The 26,741-nt window shown below is 47.6% G+C and overlaps 1 protein-coding gene across 6 annotated transcripts in view; it reads left to right on the top strand.

The window, feature by feature from the left end:
* KIF16B (kinesin family member 16B) overlaps nucleotides 1-26,741 on the top strand; it is a 300,304-nt gene that overhangs the window by 207,255 nt on the left and 66,308 nt on the right. For 5 of the 6 annotated variants that reach the window (XM_027976491.3, XM_027976490.3, XM_042230295.2 and 2 more), the window contains one exon: nucleotides 1,062-11,820. In XM_027976491.3, the coding sequence (XP_027832292.2) occupies nucleotides 1,062-3,122 (2,061 nt within the window). In that variant the 3' untranslated portion in view covers nucleotides 3,123-11,820. Of the gene's footprint in view, nucleotides 1-1,061; nucleotides 11,821-12,958; nucleotides 13,082-26,741 lie in introns of those variants that run through there. The other variant, XM_012188149.5, reaches the window with a different exon arrangement.

The raw sequence follows: 26,741 nt of genomic DNA, 5'->3' as shown, positions 1-26,741 counted from the left end.
ATCCTTTCTCTTCATCTGCGTTTAAGAGGCTGAATGATAGAATCAGAATCAGAGAGGGGGTTTGGAGATGAACCCGAGTACTTCCCAACGTGTTAGGGACCCTGCCTGTTTATGGACCGTGCTGGCAGTGGCTCAGATGAAGCACTCCTGGTTGGGTAGCTTATGTCTCCAGTGGCTTGTCAGATCAGGGTTTATTTGGGCATACGACTTGTAAGGCTTTTCTTGTCTTTTCCTCCACTGAGGGACTTGTCCTTCCAATACACCCCTAAATTAAAAAATTTTAAAAAAAGCAAAACTAGGAGGTGGTAGAAATCTTACGTCACGGGACAGAATGAGCAACAGAGGGGTGGATGTCCTGCGGGAGACGGACCATCTCACCCCCCGTCCGACCCTTCCGGGAATAACGCTGTCTTCCTCTGAACGTCCGACTCCTCAGGAGATGACCTTGTGAAGAAAAGGACGTTGCCTTTCACTTCTTTGTATCCACATGTCTAGCCTGTAGCAGGCTGGCCATGAGCCTTTTGTGGTCCTGGTTTGCAAACACCATAATGGTGCTCTAACCAGGGCAGATGTGAGGGTTCCCATGAAACAAACCGAGAGGCCAGAGAAACACACGTGAGGTTGGAATACTTGTCAGTTTCTCATTCACGTTAAGTATGCCCCCGGCTGCTCTTCCATTTTGGACGTTTACTCGAGGACTTATTTTCACAACTAAATTTGCCCCCTGGAAAATTGAATCAAAGGCCTTAGAATTCTGTCTTTTTTTTATTTTTAAGAGTAGAATATTAGACCAAGAAATGGATACTGTGGGTCACTTCCATCTAACATATTTCTGTCAAAATACTTGGCAATCTATAAGATATGAAATATGGAAATTGATGCTCTGTGTGTGAATCAGATCCTCTATTCTGAAATCATGAGTCAATCAACACGAATGGCTTTGGTTATCGATTGAACCTCTGCATTAATCCACATGATAAAACCAATGACCACAGGAATCTTCATTCACGCAAAAAGAATCGCAAAAGATGCCACAGCTCCCTTTCACCTGTTTTTGACAGAAGAGCTGTCCTGCCCCATTGCTGCCCAGAGACGTCACTGATGCCCCCGGCCGAGAGGAGAGGGGGGAGGTGGACCAGAATCACCACTGGAGCCCGCCCGTGACCCGAAGCATCCCCAGCCCGTCTGCCTGCTGCTCAGCGCCAGGCTGGGGAGCAAACCAGCGAGGGGCTTGGCCCTTGGAGGACGAGTCGTCATACAGCAGTAGTTGTAATTGTAACAGAGGCGACTCTCGGCCAGAACGCCTCGATCTCACTGAAACCTTTCCTCTTAGCAAAAGCAGCACCAGTGGTGCGGGACATTTTCATGGTGAGTCAGAAAGCCTCAGCAAGCCGATGAGTCCTCAAGGTGGACCCAGCCCGGGGCTCACGTCCAGCTGGACTTGGCTGCAGCACACATCCCAGGAAGTGTCCGTGGACGGCAGGGGCGAGCAGACCAGGCAGAGCCAGCTCCTCTGCTTCGTCTCTGAAAGGGTCCCCCGGGCCAGTGTCCCCCCAGCAGCACTGGCCTCCAAGCTCCGCTGGGAGGAGGCAGCAGCTGGAGCGGTGAGCTCTCCGGAGTCCCTGATGACTGTCGAGCCAGAGGGAAGCCGTGGGTTGGGGTTCGTTTACCAGTGGGTCTCAGACTTCTACAAAGACACCAGGAGCCACCTGCTGCGGGCAGGCACAGAGGCCATTGGCCAAGCCCGGCTCGTGGGCAGCCTGTGCGACCCCAGCCAGCTCGCATCGCAGGCAGCGACCTTCCTCACGAGGCTGCTGATTCTGAAGCTGTCACCCCTGCACAGGCTGCTGGAGATAGGTGGGGCAGCAGCAGAAGCTCTTTCTCTCCCCAAGGAAGGTCAGGTTGGCAGCAGGGATGAGGCAGGGGCTGTGGGGTGGGCAGGGAACCTGGTGCCCTACCGAGCCCTGGGCTGGCCCGCTGGCCCCGCAGCCACTGAGTTCCCAGGATCCTCACTGGGCTCTGTCTCCTGCCTGGAACTGGAAGGTGCCAGAAGGGGCTCCGTGTTTAAGCAGACCCTTGTGCAATTCTCAGACCAAATGCTGAAACTTCAAGAATGCCCCTTAACAGACTTCCTTGAGCTGGTGGCCGGTTCCCTACCAGAACTCTGGGGCAACACGGATGTACCCCGAGGCGTGTACTGGCTGGCGGTGGCCAACTGCGCGGAGCCAGCGCCCCGGCCCGCATGCTTGCTCCTGTTCGGCTCTGCACTGTACGCCCTGGTTCTGGACTCCCCGGGCTCCGTGGGCGTGTTTCACGCCCTGCCCCTCTCTGGGCTCCAGGAGATTCAGGTTGGCTTCGGTGGGCAGAGCGTTCGGCTCCTGGGCTCTGCAGAGAATCTGCTGCTCACCGTGTTTACTTACAACAAGAACCTCTGCCAGCAGATATGCCGGGACCTCCTGTGTGTCCTTGCGTCTGCATCCGAGGCCACCGCCTGTGCCGAGCATCCCTTGTTCCGGGAAGATCTGGTCCAGCTCTCCCTTGACTGGAAGGCAGAAATCCCTGACTTAGTTTTGGCAAACGGAGTCCGGTTATCATCCAGGTTCCAGAATACCCTGGTGGACCTGATCTACTTCCTTCACGGGAACCTGGGCGCCAGCGCCCCGTCTCTGGCGGAGGCTCAGCTCTTGCTCTACACGACGGTCAGAGTCGGGGGTGACTCTGGCCGAGATCCCTGTCAGTCACTTGTCCTTCTGAACACCCACGTGGCCCTGGTGAGGGAAGACCGCGTGTTCCATCCTCGCAGCCCCGCCCTGAGCTCTCCGCCCCCAGGAACGCGGTTTGATGTGGTCAGATGCCGAGCCTTAAGTGAATTCAGGTGCCTCGTCATTCCAGAGACAAAGACATCATTCACCCTCGAACTCGTCTTCCTCCAAAACCTCAGACGCCAGTCAGATTCAGGAAGCAGTGCCTCCCGGCGCCCTCAGGAAGCCCGGAAGGTTCAGCCGTGCACCAGCACCTTGGATCTGCAGGACGGCAGGGATGTGGTCCCTGAGGTCTGGAAACTGACCTTCAGCTCGCGGGACGAGGCTCTGTGGCTGACCTCACACTTGACGAGGCTCTAGGGAGGAGGCTCGTAACAGTACTCTGCATGGTTTCTTAGACTGTTGGTAGAATAAACACGATGACAACTGTCCAGGGCTATGAATAGCTCAGTGTGGCTAACTGATTTGAAACTGGAAAAATGCAGACCTCTCTAAATTGGAAACGTAAAAAATTTGAATATCTCCCTTGAAATAAAAACAAACAATAGCTGAGCACTGATAAAATACCTTTCTCACCACCGTGCCTCACTTTCCGGAATGTCAGCCTTGTAAATCGGATCCGCCTCATTGTGAGGTGCTGGAAGCACATAGGGGTGTGTTGACTTGTGGTCAGGTACCTTGGCGTCTGTCGGGTTTCTGCCAGACGCAAGCAGGTGGACATGAGCTGCCTGAGCAGGTGTCTGGTCTGGCAGCTCCCTTCCCAGCGTCCTCCGCTGGCTGAGGTTAGGACATCTCTGTCTCAGAGCCCCATAGTGAAGGCTTCCGCCAGCCTTCCCCAGGGGCCCCGAGGGTTTGCAATGCCTGCCCCCTCCCATAACACGTGGGATGGAGGCAGTGCCGTGCCCTGCTGGGTCTCCTTCAGGGCATCGCCTTTGTCGTCCTCCGCTCAGGCTCCCAGCCCTTCCTTTCCATCCTGTGGTTCAGTTCCTCCCTCGTCAGCTCAGTTTTGACTGTTCTTCCCGCTGGGTCATGTGGCCCCACGTTCCAGTCCTTTCTCTGAGCTTCCGCGTTTCTCTGCTAGAAAGGCCCTTAAGCTTTGGGTAAATGTCTGCTGCTGCGGCTGTCTCATCAGATGGAGGCCACCCTGAAGGCATCTGGCGCTTGCCTGCCACCCCCCAGCTTCCTCTCAGCCTGCACATCCTTCTCAACCTCTAACCACAGGGCCCTGCGTTCCCTGCTTCCTGGGGGAGCTCACGCCATGTCAGCCTGGGTCGGCTCCTCTCCGCTCCGGGTACCATCCAGCTGCCCTCCTCTTGCATAAGTGGCTTAGAGCCGGCTCTTCAGAGCCTCTCCTCTGGTGGACCCCTTCCTGTGCACCCATCTCTGGTCAACATTCCTATGAGGCGGCTTGCACGTTTTGTGTTTATGTTTTCCGGCATCTGACCCTGGGTTGCTATGCTTCTCTTCTCCTGTTTTCAAGTTCGAGTGTTCTCCTAGCTTCCAGAGTCTCAGGAGGAAGGAGGCCCCCTCCCATCACCCTTTCTCTGCTCTTTTGCTTCAGCTGGCAGCTGCTCTGCCACACATCCGCAGCTCTCGGCCTGGCCTGCAAGGGCCACTTTCTATTCTGGTCAGGTCTTTGCATCACAGACAGTAGAAGTGATGTAGCCCCACACTTCATTTCTTTTCCTCATTGAGTGGGCCAGTGCCAAGCTGATCCGTCCAGAGACTGACCCCTTGCCTCTGGCCAGGAAGCACAGCTCCTCCCTCTTCCCCATCAGAGCTGACTACAAGCTGCTGAACTTGCCCTGCGTTTCCAGCGTTGGTTTTCCTCTCCCCAGATTCTGAGGGAAGGAGTGGGGAGAGGCAGGACCTAGGAGGCTGTGTCAGGGTCCACACTGCTGGCTGCAGCCTGGCTGGTGGTAGCCAAGCGAGGTCTTTTATCTTTCTGGAGAAAGTGGAATTCCTATGTTTTTTCCCTTTTCCTGTGGAGTTTGTTTTTAACCCTTCCATAACCCCTTCCCCCCGCCGACACACACAGGCACACACACTCTTACACATGAATACGCATTCACACCCTTTTGCCTTACACGTGAAGACTTTTGAGTCTGTGATAAAGACGTCATTAGAATTAGTTTGTTGACACGACTGAGTGACTGAACAACAACAACAACTAATTAAGTGCTTAAAAAAAAAAAATGTTTGTTGTCTGCTTGGCGGGTGGATCTTCTATCACAGAAAAAACTTCCAAAACGAACCAGAGAAGTCTTCTGATATCTTACCAACAATATTTCTCTGGATTTTAATCGAGTATTTTCTTTATGAGAACAGAGTGAATGATCATGAGGAGCAGAGAGAGCAGAGTGTAAGATCCCAGAGAAGGATAGCGTGGTTGGGGAGGAAGTAATACATAGGCGGTCCATTTAGCAGAGTGATACGCCTTAGACAGACCTGCTCATCCTCACAGGTAAAGAAGCAGGACTCCACCATGCTGTAAGTTATGCTCTTTAATGTTGTCCATAGACGGAGCGTGCAGCGACGTGAGTGCTGCATAGAGGTCACATTATCAGCTACGACAAAAGTCTGCTCGGTGAGCCACGTAGCCTGAAATGAGGGCTATGGCTACGAAACAGAAGCAGCCTCCGGGCAATTCAGATTCCACCTGTCACTTCGTTTCACCTAAGCATACATTTCACCTTGAGATCAAATGTGGTCCTGATGTGAGGATCTGATTTACCATCATGAATTGACTGTTAAGGGTGTCAGGAGGCCAGGAGAAGCCAGTGGAGGGACGTGTGCCCCCCTTATCGTCCATGGCTTTGATCTTAGGGCCTCTCTCTGGCTCACAGGTTCCTTTTCCGGGGTTCTGAGCCTGGGATGCTGCTGCAGGGGAGCAGGTGTGGCAGCTTTGGCATCCAGCCTGAGGTACCATCTTCTCAGTGGTAATGAGCTTCTCTATCAGAAACGGAAAAGGCTCATCCATACTTCATTATGTGGTACTTTGCATTATCATACTGTAAGCATAAACACTTAACATTGCAGAGCTTGTTACTGTGTCCTAGACAATACCTCTCTGAGTCCTTTTGAAATAGCAGCTTCATCTGAATTTGATTAAAATCCATTTTGCTCACAGCTGCCTGTTGTGCAGACTTGTGGATGGCAGGGTGAATTTATTTAGTCTTTGTTGAAAAACACTTCAAAACAGTTTGTCTCCCCATTCTCATTACTTTAAAAAAATGTGCATGCATCCTTTGGAGAGAATGCTTATGCCTTCCAGCAGTAGTAATTACAGTAATTTTTATTTACATTCTTTTTCCTAGATGGATTAAAGTTCTGAATGATAACTAGATTAGAGCACTTTTATTAATACTTCTTAGATAGTCAAGTGGTCTTGTTGGGCAGACTAGTTTCTAATGAGGTCATTTTGCTGATTGAGTTACACAGCCTCCGCTGCTCACTTTTTAGTTAATACTGCTTCCTTCCTTAACATACCTTTTGTGATGGATGTTATATCAGTCAGCTGTTGCCAAGTATCAGGCAACCCTCAAAATTTTAGTGACTTCCAAAAAAAGAAAGCTTTTATTTCTCATCACTAGTTTGTAGTTGAACCGAGGCATCTCTGCTTGGCCAGGGTCATCTGTAGCTCAGCTAGGGCTGGTCTGTACCACCTGTCTCACTTTGGGGTCTGTGTGGAAGGGGCAGTGGCCATGAAGTTGATGATAGCACCAGTAGGGGGACCGGTAGAAAAGACAGCCATGCATCGTGTCTGTCAGCACCCCGTTGGCCAACACAGGTCACACACCCACATCCAAAGCCAGGGGCAAGGAAGAGCATGCTCCATTCACCAGGAAGCCGTGGCAAGAGTGTCTTCCCCCTCTTCCTCCTCTGGCTACAAGAGAGAGAACTGGGACCACACACAGATGCATTCAGCCGTGCCGCAAGGTTCTCTTGGAGATAAATTCAGGTAGAACTTGTAGGACCTCTCCGTGATGGAAGTGTTGAGTCCCTGTCATCAGTTGAACATATTTCCCAATTCAGTCTTTGCTTAACCCCTCCATGGGCTGATTTTCGCCTGCCTCTGAAGCAGTTTGTTCACTGGGATCTGCTCTCACTGTTAGGGGCTTCCCTGGTGGCTTAGATGGTAAAGACTCCACCTGTAATGTAGGAGACCAGTTTCAATCCCTGGGTTGGGAAGATCCCCCGAGGGATGGGATGGCTACCCACTCCAGAGTTCTTGCCTGGAGAATCCCACGGATGGAGGAGCCTGGCGGGTTACAATCCATGGGTTCACAAAGAGTCAGACACGACTGAGTGCCTTTCACTTTTTCTCACTGTTAGACCGTTCCTCCCATAATCCGCCTTATTGTGACCTCTGTCTGCAGTCCCTCCATCGGTGGCCGCTCTGTGGCAGAATGGAGCAGGTCTGTTCCACAATTGTATTACACCAACAGCCTTCCAAGGACACAGTGCCCGCTCTCACCTCCTCTGGTTTTTCTTCTTCTACGGCCGATGTTCTTTAGTCCCCCTACTGGTTCCTACATAACACAGATTCCGAGCTACCGACATCCAGTCATTTATTAAGGATGCACTCTTGTAATTTTTTTTTAAACTCCTTTATAAGAAATGAAACTGAATAATCGAGTTAGTAAGAAGGAAAGAGTCTGTTACAAATCGGCGCTCACGTCGTTTCGTCATCTCATTAAAATCGCTCGTTGCTGAAGATGCAGTGGATCATCGTGGTAACAGTCCCGACCACCCTTTATATGGTGATTTATAGCCTAGTGAGTTCTTTCCTACGTGCTATTCCTTTGGAGCCCCACTGTGATCTGCTGGGATTGGGAGAGTGTCAATTTCCAGTTCATGTCTGAAAGGATCACTTGATTGAGAACTGGAACTCAAACCCAGACCTGACTCTGGGACGGATATTCTTGCCAGAGTCATCTCCTGGTCATGGTTCTTCTTGACAGTTCCTGTATACATATTTTTCTTGATTTGTCTTTTCATAGGCATGAATGATTAATTGGAAGAACTGCTAATGTTTTTCCTGACTTGTATACTTTTTCCTTGGAATTCTAGACATTAAAGATTATGTCTCTTTTTATACGTTTTATTTTTTGAAGAATTGCCTTACAAGTTTCGCAGCAATTCCATTGTTTCTTGGGATGCTTTACATCTCCTTTTTGCTCTCTGCATTTTAGCTCTTACAGAAGAAAAGCTGGGATATAACCATTGTGGCATACAGTACAGATAACCTTGTGTGCTCCGAGTTGCTCCTTTAGTTGGCAGATTAAACAGTATACTCTACAGAAACACAGAAGCATGGTGATAGAGTCCTCGCTAGGCCCCACTTTAGTTTCTCCTGGACCTGAGAATTTAGCACGGTTTGAGAAGTCAGCAACTGACTGATGAGTGGCACTTTTCATGGGTCATTAAAGACACTACAGAACCAGGAGAAGGATCACCTGTTTTTCCCTCCTTGCTTTGCTGCTCCTAGACTCATGTTTGGTGATGAGAGCCACGTGACAGCTGCTGCCGCATCCTCAGTGAGTCACTCTAAACCTGTTATTTAGTCTTTTTTAAAACCGTCCATCTAACGATGGATTATCCATTGTTAACGATGGGCCATTCAACTTATCTTTGGACTAGAGAAAGATGGGGACATTTTTAATGATTCAAGTTGAGTCATTCATAAGATGTTCAGTATTTCCAAACCTTGAGACAAATGTTAATCATCTCAGATGTGGATGAAATAATCTACTTGTAGTAAGAATCAGAGATTCGGATTTACCGTAAGGTCTTTCTAGCCTCAAGATATTCCACACGAATCTATGTCTAGTACAGTTGGTTATTTTCTGGCTCATTTATCCTTGATGATATATAGGTATATAGCAAAAGGACAGAAATACTCCTTTATTTGAAAACTCATATTTCTGTGTCCTGCTGTATTCTGAAGTCACTTTAAAGTAAGGCACAGTTTGGGTTGTTTCTGCATGTCAGCCAGTTGTCAGGCCCCAACCTCAACAAAGGTCGTACCGGGAGCAGGTGTGCTACGTGCCTTAGCAAATCTGGGTCAGCGGCAGGTACGGAGCCTTCTGAGCGGCATGGGGCCAGCCCCAGGTCCCTTCTTGGCACAGGGAGGCTTCCCCTTCTGGACAGGCACGCAAGCATGTCTTGGCTTTCTGCCACATTGCATAAGGTACACCTGCTCACACAGGCCGCCTTTGTGCCCCGTTTCTTGTGGTGTGGCTCATACTTGAGAAGGTCCTTGCTGCCTATGCCCCAGACCCCAGTTTTCAAATTGAGGGGTCACAGTAGGTGCCTGATGCAGAGACCCCTAGTTAAAACTATCACTGTGGCACATGTGGTTGAAAAGGAAGGGTTAGAGATAATGTGCTATGCTGGGAACAAAGAAAGGAGAACCGCTGCTGCTGATGCTAAGTCACTTCAGTTGTGTCCGACTCTGTGCGACCCCATAGATGGCAGCCCACCAGGCTCCCCCGTCCCTGGGATTCTCCAGGCAAGAACACTGGAGTGGGTTGCCATTTCCTTCTCCAATGCAGGAAAATGAAAAGTGAAAGTGAAGTCGCTCAGTCGTGTCCGACTCTTAGCGACCCCATGGACTGCAGCCCACCAGGCTCCTCCATCCATGGGATTTTCCAGGCAAGAGTACTGGAGTGGGGTGCCATTGCCTTATCCAGGGGAACTGCTAGTTTTGTTAAATCTGATAAAAGCTCAGGTTTGCCTTTATTTTAAAAGCAAAGCATGGATATTTAGCTAACAGATCACCCAGCCGTCCTGAGGCCTGACCTTGTCATAGTTACAGCATATACTGAATTCAACCATCTGGTTTGTAATTAGAGCATTTAGGGGAGAATGCTGATGCCTCCCTGTGGGATCGGCCCACTCCATGCCCTCTGCAGTGCCGACAGCTATTCTAGTGGATGCTAATGCCTCTTCCTATTAATTTCCTTAATTTGCCCCTTTTGAAGGAGACACAGCCTGAGTAAGGAAGAGAAGCTTCTAACCTGAATATTCAAAACATATCCTGTGATCTGTCTGCTTCCTTTGGCTGAGGACTGGACTATAGTATTTCTCTGACACTGGGAAAATAGTGTATTTGTTGACACTGGACATTGTTTTGGCAAAAGCTATCCGAAGAAAATACTTCTCTGTATCTTATTGTAAAAAGTGGTATTTCTTGTGTATAGAAATGTAGTCTAGGTTACTGATTATATACTTTTCCTTGACCTTTTATTTCTAAATAGAGCTGCTCTATGGTGCGTTTAAACTCGCTTGACACATCCCATGTGTTTATCCTGCTCTCCTGCGAGGTGAGCTTCCACACTACAGCCTTTCTTGCTTCGTCACCTCCTAGCATGTTGTGCCACTGGCTTCCCCTTCCCAGTCTAAGATGACTCTTTGGCCCATGTAGAGAAACTGACTGATTCCAAAATCAGTAATTCCATAAATATTTAAAAGCTCTCACAGAAAACAGGATATGATGCCGTGCAGCACACATTTACAATAAAACTCACGATATTCAAAATATAACTACCTTCAAATTGAAAAAAAATAAATTTGAAAGAAATTTGTGTTAACTTTCCTTCCTGCCCAACAGAAGTGTAGTTTAGGATAAGGTCAGGAACTCTGCGCAGTATATCCTGAGAATTCAACATTTTAAACCTTGTTGACTCTAAAACATAGCATCTAAAAATTCCATCACAACAGTGATTCAGTGGAAACACATACTCATGGTTTTTCTCTGTAGTTATGCTCAAATGTCTTTGGATTCCTGACTTATTCTTCAGTTATTCATTTCTGCAGGTGTTTCTCTCCACCTGTTAATATTTAATTACTGTGAAATCAGTGAGATTGAAGTAAACTGTGGCCCCAGATGTTAGTGGGAATGCTGACAATATTTCTAGTCCTTGATGTAGAAAACAATGAAGAGGAATATCCTCTTCTCAAAGAAGGGATCAGTTATTCTTCACTGTCTGGCCCCAAACAGGGCAGTGGCTTTTGCGTACCATCTAGTAGAACCGTTTCTTGTACATGTGTGCGTGCTAGGGTGGAAAGGGCTGTCCTGGATTTAGGTGAGTTGCCCGATAAGATCCATTTTCTCCCAGGTCACTGGTCTGTACAGTATTCATATACCTGTTAAATATGAAGGCAGTGATTTTTTTTCTTTAAAGGATTTATGAGCCTGTGCTTCAAGCAACTTTTTTTGCATTAGGAATTTCCACTATGGTTTTTGACACCAAGGATAGCTAAAGAAAGGTGTACCACTGCGACAAAATGAATGGTTTTATCTTGGGTAACCAGCTGTGCAGTGAAAAACTAAGACACTCCAAAAGGCTCTGGTAACTTCGTATCGTGCTGGGATGTTTGCAGTGTCAGCTGGATGAAAGGCGCCATCTGAGGCAAGTCCCACACCTCCGTGTCTCCCAGAGACCTGCCTTTCACACCCGTAGCAAAGCTGGGCCTTTCATGCTCTGCCTGGCTGAGACGCCAAGGGCCCAGGACCCCTTCCTGCCAGAGGGAGAGGGAGCTTGTTGCCCCTGTTGTCTTTGTGGTCAAATAAGTAAATTTAATAATCGTGGGGTCTCCATCTATTCTGTGTGTGCTGAGGTGTTTATTAGCTCAGTTTATCTCAGGTGGACAGATTTACTTTAAAATGTCTTGAAAGCTACAGAGTGAGGCCAGTCAGAGAAAGACCAGTACGGTATGATATCACTTACATGTGGAATCTAAAAAATAATACAGATGAATCTGTATACAGAATAGAAACAGACTCACAGACACAGAAAACAAACTTACCATTACTTAGAGGGAAAAGATAAGAGGATAAATTGGGAATTCGGGATTATCAGATTCCCCCCATCGTATATAAAACAGACAGTAAGAACTTACTCCATACTCAGAGAACTATATTCAGTAGCTTGTAATAACCTATAATAAAAAAGAATCTGAAAAATATTTGTAACTGGATCACTTTGTATACCTGAAACTAAGACAGTATTGTAAATCAACTCTAATTAAAGAAATAAAATACAAGGGTGGATGTGTGTGTGTGTAACTGAATCACTTTGCTGGATACCTGAAACTTACACCGCTTTGTAAATCAACTATACTCCAATAAAAAGTTAAAAATATGTAAATTAATACATAAAGGTCATGCTAGCAGTGCAGTGGTGATATACGTGGGCTTTCTCAGTTCCCCTGAGTTTGAATCCTGGCTCTTAGCACTTCCCATTTTTTTAAACTCTTACATGTTACCCACGCTCTCCGCGTTGGGCCTCTTATCTGATAAATTGGGTGAATAATGCTTCTTGCCTCATGGGGAGGGCCATGAGGATTAAATGAAATGACACAGTTGAACTGTTTAACACAGTTCTAGTTAATAGTAAATACTCAGTAGATGCTAACAGTAATTATGATTTTAATGATTTTATTACTGCTGTTAGAAAAACGTGTTTTTTAGTGTCTTGTAAAGCCCTCCGTTGGTAACAATAAGGATTGTTCAGCCGATCTCCTTCCATTCACACTTAAGAGAATTCCTTTTGATTTTTTTTTTTTTTTTTTGGCCTCTACCTCAAACCCCTCCTTGACACCATCCAGACCATAGACATTTGTCGGGAGCTCAGTTGATTATTAATCAGATGGAGCCTAAAAAAAACACTTGGGATTGTTTTAATTGTGGTTTAAAGAGCTTTCCATACTATACTGTCTTATAAAAATGCCTGGAAGTTAAAACTAAAGCGAATGGGAATAAAATCTCCAGCTTTGGAGCTTTATGTACAGCAAGCAGTCTTGTAGTCTGTGAAGTAAAAAGGTGTTATTCAGTGATTAAGACTTTCTGAAAAGATTCTGGCTTATACCATATATATTTTTTTAAGTCAGGATATGTAATCTGTTCTTTGTCTACTCATTCTTGTAAATTGAAAGGAACATCAAAGCCAGACATTTGGGAGTGCTTTCGCGCTACCTTTGTGGACTGGTATCTCTTAAGCAATGGTCTTTTGTCATGAGAGAGACTTAGCATTTCTCTTTCAAAGGAAACCATCATTTTTCTAAATAAACTGCTGGTTGGATGTTCTTTTCTTTGCTTGAAACGGTCTCCTCCGCCTGCCTGGGCGGGGTATTTGCAGCGCAGTGATCTTGGTCTCTCTTTGTTCTTCCATCCAATGTGCCTTTGATAGCGGATGGTTTCCCGCTCTTTGGGAGCAAATCCAGATGACCTGAAGGACCCCATCAAAATCAGTATCCCCCGCTATGTTCTCTGCGGCCAAGGGAAGGACGAGCACTTCGAGTTTGAGGTCAAGGTAAGTGTCCCTTCATCGCTCTTCTGGAGGCTGGAGGCGTGAGGCTCTGCAGTGCTTTTTTTTGTAAAAGGAAATAACGCTACGCAGGCACATGTGGTTTTGTGCAATACTGGTCTTGTCCTTCTATAAACCAGTATGTGAAAGTCGGGCCTGGAGCAGGTGGAGGGAAGGTGGTGGTGGGTGGGGAATCAGGCCGACACGGACGTTGCTGTCACCTCCCAGGCCCACAGGTGAGGTCACCAGCCACCCGGGACTGCCAGGGTTTCCTGCTCTGGGCATGGACGGTGCCACGCCTCAGGGAACTACCTAGTGCCCAGGCAAACCAGGACAGTCGGGCCATCCTACCATGGACTTAGGCTCCATGTTTTTTACTCTGTTAGAGCAAGAGTAATAATATTTATGTCACAGGGATGCTAAGTGCGCATAAAAGGCTGACTCCAGCTTTTGGTGTATGATAAAGAATAATACCTTACGGCTGTTGCTGTTTTCATTGTTGTTTCTGTTGTTAGTGAGTAGGAGGCTTTCCTAATCTGTTATTTGACTTATAGGACTTTTCAGGAAGAGACATGCCTGTCTCCTTACCTCATCCTTCCCCAGATAATGACTTCATCTTATTTCTAGTGGAGTTCCATCGACTCATACGCTTCATTGCATACTGCTGGCCGCCGTCCTCTCCTCAGGGAATTGGTGGGTAATTGCACTTCCCTTTTGAGGATGAGCGAGGGTGTTGCTGTCACAGCGTCCACTGGGATCACCAGTGTCTGTCTGCGGGAGGGCCTTCCTGGAGGTGGTTTTGGCCGCCAGAGTCTGGATGTGGAGTTCTCTAAACTTGGGTTCTGCTGCGCCTGCTGCGGCTGACTGAGTGACCCAGAGTCTTCACCTTCCTTGAGCTTTGGTTTCCTCACTGGGAAAATGAGAAAATCGGATATGACCAGGGGTTTCTGGATTTCTATTTAGCGAACCCTTTGAACAGAGAATCTCGTATGAGGAAGACACTGTAGAAGCAGATGAGCATGGATCAGCCGTGGGGGCATCCTGAAGCCAGCCCACCCTCCCCCAACACTTCCCCCACCTCCCAGATGCCCCTCAGGGGAGCCCTCAGGCCCTGGGGGATCCCTCCCTTTAGGCATGTGTATTCTTTCTGTCTTCCTGGAGAAACAATGCAAATAACTTATCTATTAATCAAGGTTTTTAGATTCTTATTTCTACCTACTGATTATCCCTCCCCCCCACACCCCGCCACCATGTTTTTAGCAAAACTTGTGCCTTAATTTATATGTTTGAGGTGTCTGTTGAGAAGGCGTGATTGTTGTGTGGTAGTGGTGCAGAATTTGGCCAGATTCTGCAGTTTCTTATTAAATGTTCCATCGTGTCCTTAACCCAGTGTTTCTACTGCCCCTGACCTATTGCCTGATTCCTGCCCCGTTTCTTTTCTCAGCCATTTGAAATTGTGTGTCTGTAAGGAGAAGGCAATGGCACCCCACTCCAGTACTATTGCCTGGAGAATCCCATGGATGGAGGAGCCTGATAGGCTGCAGTCCATGGGGTGGCGAAGAGTCGGACACGACTGAGCGACTTCACTTTCACTTTTCACTTTCATGCATTGGAGAAGGACATGGCAACCCACTCCAGTGTTCTTGCCTGGAGAATCCCCGGGACGGGGGAGCCTGGTGAGCTGCCGTCTGTAGGGCTGCACAGAGTCAGACACGACTGAAGCGCCTTAGCAGCAGCAGCAGCAGCAAGGATCCATTTGGGGCTTCCCTGGCGGCTCTGCAGTAAAGAATCTGCCTGCAATGCAGGAAATGCGGGTTCTATCCCTGGGTTGGGAAGATCTCCTAGAGGAGGAAATGGCAACCTGCTCCAGTGTTCTTGCCTGGGAAATCCTATGGACAGAGGAGCCTAGTGGGCTACAGTTCATGGGGTTACAAACCAGTTGGACACAACTTATTGACTAAAGAACAACAAAAAGTTCCATTTGTACCTATGTGTTATATGTTGGATTGGCCTAAAAGTTCACTGTGAGTTTCTCCATGTAAGGCATATTTATATATATTATTTCTGTATTTTTAAATTAGAGGATAAAGAGTGACTTTCACCAACTCAGAATTCTTCAAAACTCCCAGCACTGGAGGACATGTAATGATTATGGTTGGTACAGAGATGTCTTTTATTTTAGTGGGTAAATGTGCTAATAACGTAATTATTAGATTGATTTCACGAATAGAACCTAAGACATGAGTAAAGAACATACTCAATTCTTTTTAACTGAGTTGATTTAAATGAAAATTGTAAGCAGATTACAGGCTGGCCATATGCGGATCTGGCCAAAACTGTGATGCAGCTGTAAAGGCAGATAGAGAAACATGAAGTATCTGGAGCCTTTCGGAATCCCGGCTGCGCTCGGAGCTGATGAAAGCCCTGTCTGCAGGCGCGTCATCTGCTCCACTTCCTTCTGTTCCCATCCCGGGTGCTGGCATTGCCAGCGCCAGGACTGGACCGTTGGCATTTGCCTGGAGAATTCCCAGTTCTTTGCAGAGGAAGCGCTGCCTCATGCATTCTCAGGGCGGCGGCCTGAGGGCCTTACGTCCCCGCAGGGCGCAGCCTGTCCACGGCACTGTCGGGGTCCGGTCCTAGACACAAACATGAGAATATGCTGTCCCTCCCTTGGCAGGACAGACACAAGTATCTGGGCTCCAGCAGAAGCAGAGCTGCTGGAGAAGTGCTGGGGGATGGGTATTCCCCCTCCAGGTAACCTCGCTGTGCCTCATCTGTGAAATGGGGCTGAGGGAGCCTGTGGGCTGGCTTGGTTTGAGGCCTGTAAGAGCCTTTGTATGTGAAAGGCTTGGAATAGGGCCGGCGGCATTCTAAGTACTGGATAAGGTGTTGAGAATGAGTGAGATTTTACTCTTGGAAATCCCTTAATGACTTTCATCTTTATGACTGTTTGGGTTTTGTTGTTGCTGTTTTTCTCCCTCAGTGTTCTGAGTTTGAAAATGAACTATGCTAGCCGTTTCCTGGGCGTCCCTGGTAGCACTAGTGATAAAGAACCCGCCCTGCACTATGCAAGAGGCGCAAGAGACACAGGTTCCGTCTCTGGGTTGGGAAGATCCCCTGGAGGAGGAAATGGCAACCCACTCCAGTATTCTTGCCTGGAGAGTCAATGCTAAAGGAAATCAATCTTGAGTATTCACTGGAGAGACTGACGCTGAAGCTCCAATACTTTGACCACCTGATGCAAAGAGCTGACTCACTGGAAAAGATCTTGATGCTGGGAAAGATTGAGGGCAGGAGGAGAAGGGGACGACACAGGATGAGATGGTTGAATGGCATCACTGACTCCGTGGACATGAGTTCGAGCAAGCTCTGGGAGTTGAGTTGGTGAAGGACAGGGCAGCCTGGCCTGCTGCAGTCCATGGGGTCGCAAAGAGTGGACATAACTGAGTAACTGAGCAACAGCAACCACCGTTTTCTTCCATCACTTTATTTCGTGCATAGGCAATGTTTTCTAGAACAGGTCATCACACTTAGGGTAATATTTTGACTGCTACTAAATTCTCTTAGTGAACCAATAGTTTTAAAAAGAAAAGGTAAAAAATAACTATTTTTTGAAAAAAAAACAAACCCATGTTTAGTCTTAGCTCTCCTTATATATGATGTGATATGTAATATGAACGTATATTTTACATCAGGCTCATTTAAGGGGCCAAGCTGACTCAAGTACAGGGCCCTGGGTGTACGTCCCCAGTGGTTGAAGTGGCAGGTCCCATAGAGGCCAGGAGGACACCAGTGTGCAGAGTGACAGCTGTGGAGAGCGTGTCTCTCAGCTTCTCCCTCCTCCTCCCCGTCCTCCACCTCCTACCTTCCCGCCCACTCTGCTGTCGATAGAATTAGTTACTTACATTCCATCTTCCTGTCCATTTTCACCTCCAGTCCGATCACTCCAGCTCTCCAATGTGGTCTGTTCATTGCCAAACGAAGCAGTGATGATCCTTGTTGAAGGAATATTTAAGTCTGGCTGCAGGGCCGGGGACCTGTGGGCAGAGAGGGGGCCAAAATGCTTATCTTCTTGTCCACAAGGCGTCCTGAGGAACTTTCCATCACTGAACTTTAAAATGAGGGGGGGGAAAAAGAGTTTTTAATTCAAAAGGACATTTATGTCTTTTTTATTTGGGGGATTAAAAACAACTTTTATAAACCAACTGTGAGAATGGATACGTATAAGGTTTTGGGGTTTTGGTCAGATTTGTAATTTTTGGAATCAACTTTGTTTAGGCATTATTTACACCCAGTGAAATACCCCATTTTAAGTATAGTTTGATGAGCTTTGACATATATGTACACCCAAATCAAGCACCCCAATCAAGGTTTAGAACCTCTCATTCACTCTAGAAATTTTCTAATACTCCAGGCAAACACTGATCTGCTCTCGGTCATTATCGATTGCTCAGGTCTGTTGTGCGTGGAGGGGATGTGTGGACCAGAGGCGTTCACTCTCTCGTGTCTGGCTGCTTCCTCTCACCAGCCTTCTAGAGATGGATCCATACAGTTAAGTGTAACAATAGTTTGTTGCTTGTTCTTGCTTAACAGCATCCCACTGTGTGGCTGCATCACAGCTGGTGGGTTAGTGTCTGTTTTGATGTTCTCGTCTGACAGTACAGGAAGCTGTCATCTCCATGTCACCCCCGCCCCCCACCCTTATTTTATTGACCCTGAAGGACACGTGCCTGGAAAGCCCTGGGTGAAGACGTCATCGGGTGAGGTCATACCTGCCGGCGTCTCCAGTAGCACATCCTTCTGGAGCTGAGTATGCATGTATGGTGAGAGGTGTACATCCCGCCAGCTGCTGTCAGCTGCAGACAGGCTGTGGGTGTGCAGCCTGGCTCCTCTTGGCGAAGAGCACATAGTGTGCTGCACTCCATGGACTGTGGTGGGCTGATCAGCTGAACGTAGTAGCTTGGTGCAAATGTAATCGCAGTTTCAGACCGAGAACTTTTAGTTTATTTCAACGAGGCTCAAACACATCTTCACCAATCAAAATAGGAATGATGAGGCAACACATTTTGGCTGATGAGAAATAAGTTTGTTTATTCCTGTAGCATAAAAATCCACGCCTCGGGATTTGATGAACTCTTGGAAAGCATTTTCTGCCTCCTGCTGGTTGTGGAAGTGCTTTCCCTACAAAAAGTTGTTGAGATGCTTAAAGAAGTGGTAGTCGGTTGGTGAGAGGTCAGGTGAATGTGGTGGGTGAGGCAAAACTTTGTAGCCCAGTTCGTTCAACTTTTGAAGCGTTGCTTGTGTGACGTGCGGTCAGGGTGTTGTGGTGGAGAAGAACTGGGCCCTTTTTGTTGACCAGTACGGGCTGCAGGTGTTGTGGTTTGTGCATCTCATTGATTCGCTGAGCATACTTCTTAGATGTAACGGTTTTGCTGGGATTCAGAAAGCTGTAGTAGATCAGACCAGCAGACAGCGACCATGACTTTTTGGGGTGCAAGTTTGGGTTTGGGAGCTGCTTTGGAGCTGCTTCTTGGTCCAGCCACTGAGCTAGTTGTCACCGGTTGTCGTATAAAATCCACTGTTACTGATTTCCGGTCAGCTGACGAGGCCTCCACTTACTGAGCTTTTTCACCTTTGCACTTTGCTTCAAATGCCAGATAACCGTGGAATGGTCAATATTGATTTCTTCAGGACCTTCTCCTGTAGTTGTAAAGAGGATCAGCTTCAGTGATGGCTCTCAATGGGTCATGTCAACTTCAGATGGCTGGCTGCTGCGCTTCTCATCTTCAAGGCTCTCGTGTCCTTTGTAAAACTTCTTTAACCACCACCACACTGTATGTTCTTCAGCAGTTCCGGGGCCAGAAGTGTTGTGGATGTTGTGAGTTGTCTCTGGGGCTTTACGACCCATTTTGAACTCAAATAAGAAAATTGCTCAAATTTGCTTTTTGTCTAACATCATTTCCATATTCTAAAATAAATATAAAATACATGGCAGGTAGTAAGTCATTAGCAAAAAAACATAAAGTGAGAAATGCACATTAAAATGATGTATAACATTACCACATTTATTTAACAATGTATTCCAATATCAAACAGCAGAGTTCAACAGTACAAAACTGCAGTTACTTTTGCACCAACCTAATACCTGTATAGTCCGTGATGGCACGTAGCTGCAGCCGTCACAAGTTCCTCCACTACCTAGACCACAGCTGCTGCTGCTGCTAAGTCGCTTCAGTCGTGTCTGACTCTGTGCAACCCCATAGACGGCAGTCCACCAGGCTCCCCTGTCCCTGGGATCCTCCAGGCAGGAACACTGGAGTGGGTTGCCATGTCCTTCTCCAATGCATGAAAGTGAAAAGTGAAAGTGAAGTTGCTCAGTTGTGTCCAACTCTTCGCGACCCCATGGACTGCAGCCCACCAGGCTCCTCCATCCATGGGGTTTTCCAGGCAAGAGCACTGGAGTGGGTGCCATTGCCTGCTCCCAGACTACAGCAGGTCAACTTAACCGGCTTCCACTGCTTTTCAGTGATTGACACATGAAATCAGTTACCCTGTATTATACTCGCCATCCTCAATTAGCTAGGACCAGACTGGGTGGAATTTAATTTTTCAGTTGCATTTCAGCACGACACAGAATCCGTGGTTATGGCTAACAGAGGTGGTCATACTCTTATGTTGCAGAAACAAGGCAAGGTTTCCAGCATAATTTTAAACTGCCTACCTTAAATGTTAACATTATAATATAAAGAAATGACCTAACACTGGTATTTTTTTAAAAAAAAAACAACACTTTGTTTCCTGAGAGTTTTTATTCCTGTAAAACTAGAAATAACCTCACCCCACCCCACTCAACCCCTTACCTGCTGGCCATAGCCGGTGTCACAGCCATACTCCCACTTTCCTTTCTCGGTCCTTCTGGTGTTTAGCACTGGTCTTCCCCACCCCCCACAGGTGTCCGCTCCATGGACCCTCATCAGCCCCTGCAGCCCTGAGGCTCCAGCCCTTCCCCAGGGCCAGATGACTGTCACATGGCCCGCACAAGCCGGCTCAAAGTGGACGTGATCACAGCTCAGCACTTTCTGTCTCTGCCATTCTTATTGTTCCATCACGTTGATGTCCTCCATCTTCGGCCTGTCTTATAGGTGATGGGCCTGTATTCAGCCCGTCTTATGAGCTCTGCCATTTCTCGCGTGCTGCTTGCTTGCTCAGCTGTTCTGACACAGTCTGTGCGATTTGCCTGCATCTCACAAGCCTCACTCTCATCTCCTGGCTGCACTCAGGCCCTGTCGGGCTCCATCCATCCCCTGGAACTGAATGTGCCAGGTGGTCTGTGGGTCCCCTCTGTGTCCCCTGTTTCTACACTCACAGGGCCTGTTGGAGTTTGCTTCCTGTCTGATCCCTGCAGGCGACTGAGTCTGCAGCCTTGCTTCAAGTTTGGACACTAACACGTATCAGGCACCTGCTTTGTCCCAGGCACTTTGAAGACACTTCTCCAGCTGTGGAAAATGTACCAGAAAGGGAGGGCTATTTACATTTGATGAGCTCTTAAGTGACTTGCCTGAGGCCGCACAACTACTGTGTAGAGCGCTACATCACTTCAGTCATGTCCGGCTCTTTGTGACCCCATGGACTGTAGCCTGCCAGGCTCCTCTGTCCATGGGATTTTCCAGGCAAGAATACTGGAGTGGGTTGTCATTCCCTTCTCCAGGGGATCTTCCCCGCCCAGGGATCAAACCCGAGTCACTTATGTCTCCTGCTTTGGCAGGTGGGTTCTTTACCGCTAGTGCCAGCTGGGAAGCCCATAACTTAAGTAGATCGAGGTACCGAATGCCCATGGGAGCAGAGCCAGCCATTCAGGTTCCTGTGCTTACGCGTCTTCACGGACCTCCGCGGTGTCATTGCTCCCTGCACGTTCTGGAAGCTGAGGCCACATCTTAGTGCTGCCCCCACATGGGGACCATTTCCACAGCCTCATTTGTTTTCGAGTGTCACATTATTTCTGTGTGCACTTTAACTTTTGTCATGAAGTCTAGGCCAGGTCACGTGCACTCTGTGAACTGGGGCTGTTAAAGTGTTGACAGACTTGGAGAATTTGATAGTGGATAGACCTGCCAGGAGAAATGCCCAGAAAATGTGCAGTTTGGGAGCTGAAGAAATCACATTTAGAGTCAGGGAAATGTCTCTTTATTTGGCAGAACAGAAATAAGAGCCATTCCGGCCTGTTAGATAAACTATGCACTCAGGCATCTTCTAGAAACACCCCCAACTTGGTAGAATGTAGATGGTGAGAAGGATTTGTGTGTTGGCATCTGAATCTCTCCTTATTAGTAACTGATAGATGGTCTCCCTGCATGTGTATTCACAGAGGTGAGATGGATGGGTGGTTGCACGAGCTGTGGTTCATCTGGATTCAAATAGTGTGTGAACTATCTTCAAACATAAATATCAAGTGGAAGAAATAGAATTAGGACTTAAGAGAATCATATATTATCCTAAATTATTTTTTAAGCATGCCTCTCATCTCTTTGAGAATGTTGTCTTTCACTTAAAAAAAAAAGAGTACACATCTTTCCTGTCCCCTATTTTAATACAAAACAACTCATCTTTCATGTTGTTTTTTCTTGGGCAGTTGTTTATCTTCACTAAGGCAATACTGCATGAGAAATGATGAAGAATTGATGAGATTGATTCATAAGCCCAGAGGAAAAGCAGTTATCACTTTGTGATCCTACCTTGAATTTCCATTTCAAATTTGTTTTTGTGCTATAAGAATCTATTAATATTTCTTCATTTCAGAATTTGGGGAGTTTTACATCTCTCCCTAGAATAAAATTTGTTTTAAAAGAAATCACAAAAATGGTTTGAACTCCCTTTTTGCAGTTGCTGTCCACAGGTGCCCTGGCCTTTCAGTATGTGTAATAAAAGGGTTTTTTCAGTGAGGTGACCCTGGGCGCAGCAGTAACTGTGTACTGAGTGCCCAGCACTCTGCTGGTTGCTTCACTTCGTTTAGTTCAGCTATAGGTTAGGTGTTAGCTATAGGTTAGGATTTTGGGGGCTCCAAAATCACCACAGATGGTGACTGCAGCCATGAAATTAAAAGACGCTTACTCCTTAGAAGAAAAATTATGACCAACCTAGACAGCATATTATAAAGCAGAGACATTACTTTGCCAACAAAGGTCCGTCTAGTCGAGGCTATGGTTTTTCCAGTGGTCATGTATGGATGTGAGAGTTGGACTGTGAAGAAGGCTGAGCACCGAAGAATTGATGTTTTTGAACTGTGGTGTTGGAGAAGACTCTTGAGAGTCCCTTGGACTGCAAGGAGATCAGTCCTGGGTGTTCATTGGAAGGACTGATGCTGAGGCTGAAACTCCAGTACTTTGGCCACCTCATGCGAAGAGTTGACTCACTGGAAAAGACCCTGATGCTGGGAGGGATTGGGGGCAGGAGGAGAAGGGGATGACAGAGGATGAGATGGCTGGATGGCATCACCGACTCAGTGGACGTGAGTTTGAGTGAACTCCTGGAGTTGGTGATGGACAGGGAGGCCTGGCGTGCTGTGATTCATGGGGTCACAAAGAGTCGGACACGACTGAGTGACTGAACTGAACTGAGGAGTCCATTTTACAGATGGAAAAACTAAGGCTGGAGGAGTTGCGTAATTTCACCAGAGTCACACAGCTAATTAGCTAATTAGCGACTGGGCTGCAGTCAGAACCCAGGTCTGTCTTAGTCCAGAGCCTTTCATTCTCCAGTGATGACTGCTGGGTAGTTTGCATTTGGTGCTTTGCCTCTGAATATCTGAGTAATTTGAAGGAACATTGTTTAGGCTGTCATCCTCCCAATTTACCACAATTTTAAGGTAGAACAATCCTGCCTGTTGCTCGCCTGTTTCAGAGGTGTTAGGGAAGGGAGAACTGCTCCTGGATAATGATCTTGGATTTGAAAGGCATCCAGCTCATCAGAATCTTCCCATCTTTTGACAGTCTTTCAAATTTACTTTCAAGTTACCATATGCTGCTGCTGCTAAGTCGCTTCAGTTGCGTCTGACTCTGTGTGACCCCATAGATGGCAGCCCACTAGGCTCCCCTGTCCCTGGGATTCTCCAGGCAGGAATACTGGAGTCAGTTGCCATTTCCTTCTCCGTATAAAGTTAAGTATATTGAGATAAATGGTGTTATCCTTATTTTGAAGGTGCATTCCTTCTGGTTATTGCGGAAGGCTGAGGTTCGGGCCAGCTCCAAAGCCTTGTCTGATTTGGCATCACATCCTGCCATGCAGAGTGCTCTGTCGCCAGCAGTGGGCTGCCGGGCTCCTGTCTGCCTGGTGCTCTGGGTTCAGACCAGGTCCAGGAGCCAGAGGCTCCGAGGCACCGTCTTTACTTGCTGGTGATGCATCTACACAGGGGATGTCTGGGGCACTTCCCGCATAACAAAGCAGAGTGACGTTATATCTGCATGGCTTTCTGGAATCTTCATTCTCTAAGCCCAGTAGCCTCCCTTCCGCATTATCAGCAGGCGGGGGTAAGTCTAGGGTTGCACCTTAGAGCTCCCTCGCCCCACACACTGCGCTGCCTCTAAGACCGTCTCCTCCTGCCAGGGCCCGTCATGTTCCCACAGGTGCAGAGGAGATGGGATTTCTGTAGTTAGTGGAGCTCTAGTTCAAGTTCACAGAGACACTGCAGTGGAGGGGATGCGAGCTCAGCTCAGGAACTCACGATGTGGTCAGAGGACATGGTTCAGATGGCACCCATCCCTCCGCCTCCAGTACCCTGGACAGTCGCTGACACAATGTCGTTTCCTTCTTGTCCACTGGGCCGAGAGCTCAGCACTCCTTTGGGTCCCTAGAAAGAAAAGTACGTCCACTTTGCTCCAGTTTCCCCAGGGAGCCAGAGGAGGAAGAACGGTGTACATCTCAGAGCAAAGAACAGAAAATACCCCTTTAGACAGTTAGGGTCTCCCCAGAGTACCAGCATCCCCCCTTTCCTAGATGGCCCCGGGAGCTCCAGCTGCTGCCCGCCCCCCTGCTAAGGGTGGGGGGGTGGCGTTAGCTCCAACCCCCTTTCTTGGCCTGTATCCCCATGCCTGCCTGCATACACGGAGACATGATTTTCAAAAACAAAAGTCTCCTCAGTTAATAGAACCCACCCTTTAAAGGCAACCTCTAGTTTCTTGATGTGTTTTTTTTTTAGTTATTTCTCACCTACCTGTGCTCATTCTTACTCCCAAATCATTTATCACTAAACCAAGACTCCTCTCTCCAAAGGAATCTGGTGAATGACATTAAAAAAAAATTTTTATAATTTCTTTACTTTCGTATCTCCTCTAGCCTAGGTAAATCACAGAAGGCCTGAGCTGCAGATCATTCTACTGCCTGCAGTTCAAGATAGAAAAAGGGAATGGGGAGGTCACAGAAAAGTGTGTAACAAAGAGACTTTGGGTTCCACTGTCTGTATTATTCATCCACTTATTATTTAAGAAGTATATATTTGGTACCTTTTTTTTTTAAGAGCGTACTAGAAGTATTAAGACATTGAGGAACAGAAGAGCTGAATAATCAATCAGTTCACATACTCTAAGGTCAGTGAAGTGGGAGAAAGAGTACAGAGCAAGGGGGATCTTGAAGGGCACCCGGGAAGACTTTCGCTTTCTGTTCCCACGTGGGAGTGAGAGGGGGAGCAGGGCGCTGGGACACGCCCATGCGCAGATGAGCTCAGAAGATGCTTTGGTAACAGGAAGTAGTACTGCTTGAGGTTGGCGCTGGGGGGTAGCTGCTTTCAGGCAGAAGCCTAGGAGGCTGATGAAGGGAAGCTGAAGAGAGGGGGAAAGACAGTAGCAACAGCATCTTTCTTAGATGGGTGAAGCGACTGCTCAGAAGCTGGGCTTGGGTGACCCTAGTCATCTCAGTAAAATATCACTGTCTGTGAGAATTGAAAATATAGAACATTTAGAAATTCTCTTCACAGAAAGTGTAATTTAGAAGGATTTCCATGTAGGAGTGACTGCAGAATTAAGATGTGAAAGTCGCTCAGTCATGTCCCACTCTTTGGGACCCCGTGGACTATACTCTGTGGAATTCTCTAGGACAGAATACTGAAATGGGTAGCCTTTCCCTTCTCCACGGGATCTTCCCAACCGAGGGTTGAACCCAGGTCTCCCACATTGCAGGCGAATTATCTACCAGCTGAGCCACAAGGGAAGCCCGAGAGGACTGGAGTGCAGAGTTGAGATAGCACGCGTTTAGGGTCAGTGTTTCCTGCCTTTCTGTGGAGGGGCTGTAGGACTGTCTGCAGCAGTGCTGGGCAGCACACAGGAGGGAAGGGGATTATTCTGACGGGGCTCCACCAGAAGGTCTAGGGAGCCAGAGAGTTGGGGCAGGAAGAGTGACCTGGAGTTTGGCCTGGGCGCTCAGTGAGTGATCGGAGGAGGAGAAGGGCTGGGAGACCGTGAGCGGCTGGGGCATCGCAGCAGAGGCACACCGCGGGTGCGGCACACGCGGGCTGAGCATCCCCGCTGGAAACCCCAGCACCCTGGGCCGAGTGTTCTCGGAAAGCCTAGGCTGTCCTAGAGGTGGACCAGGGTGAGGAGGCCCGCGTGGCCGACTGGTTGACGGGATCTGGCTTCTCCTCCCGCCTCCTGGGCAGTTCTGTTTGGTGTTTGAGGAGAATTTAATTAATGTATTAATGCTTGCTGTTATACAGATTCAAATATTTGTAATATGTTCATGTTTCATCAAGCATGTTCATAGTTACATTACTGCATAACTATTTTTCAGAAATCTAATAACTCTTGTTTTAGTATATATTAGGGTGGTATTAGACCATTTCCTGTGAACTGTTACTGAATACAAGGAATTTCATTTGTATATACTTGACGCAGCACCTGCAAACGTTATTTAAAGATAAATATTGCTGAGGAGACCTCTGTGAATAACTGCTTATTTACTTGGGGCCAGTTAGAGAATTTCTCTTTGAATGAAAAACTGTTGATTCTCCTCTTACACAGATAGATATACACAAGCAAATAAATACTGATGACAGATCCTGAAACTGACAATCCTTAAACCAGCAAAATATGTATATAACATAAATTTGTGGAAAGCACTCAATTGAGAATTGTTCATAAGTGAACGCAGTTCATCTTGTGGACCCATTTATGGTGTTTAAGTTGCGCTTGATCATTTTACGGCCCAGAAAAGATGGATTTGTATCTGCAGACCTGTTCAGTGAGAGAGAAGTAATGAATTGGCTCCTCAAAGACACGCAGCATTGATGCCCAGCGTTCTCAGCGTGGAAGAGAGTAGTTGCGTGTTTTGACCTGATGTGTTGGGTACGCTGATCGTCTGTCCCTTCTCTCTGCATCAGCACCTCACCCCAGGCCCAGTTTTAATTTGGGGCAGAATAGGGCTTTAGTGGCTGTTTCTCCCTTCTGTTGGGTTTCCCTGAATTTCACAGGCACTGTTTCCCCAGCGTGAGGCATGAAGGTGTCCCCATCACAGGAAAGGGATGTGACAGTTTTCCTGCGGGGAGGCGGCCACCGTTTCCATGGTGCTCACAGCGGTCTTCACTCACTGCCACTGTCCACATCTTGTTTGCATGTTGATAGATAAGGGGGAGATTTCAGTGTTTTATGTACAAAGCAGGAAGCTTGAACCTTTGTAGTCCCTG

The sequence above is a fragment of the Ovis aries genome, chromosome 13 (genome assembly GCF_016772045.2).
Source record: "Ovis aries strain OAR_USU_Benz2616 breed Rambouillet chromosome 13, ARS-UI_Ramb_v3.0, whole genome shotgun sequence".
NCBI lineage: Eukaryota > Metazoa > Chordata > Mammalia > Artiodactyla > Bovidae > Ovis > Ovis aries.
Note: the sequence above shows the minus strand (reverse complement) of the source record. Positions and strands in the feature narration are given on the sequence as shown.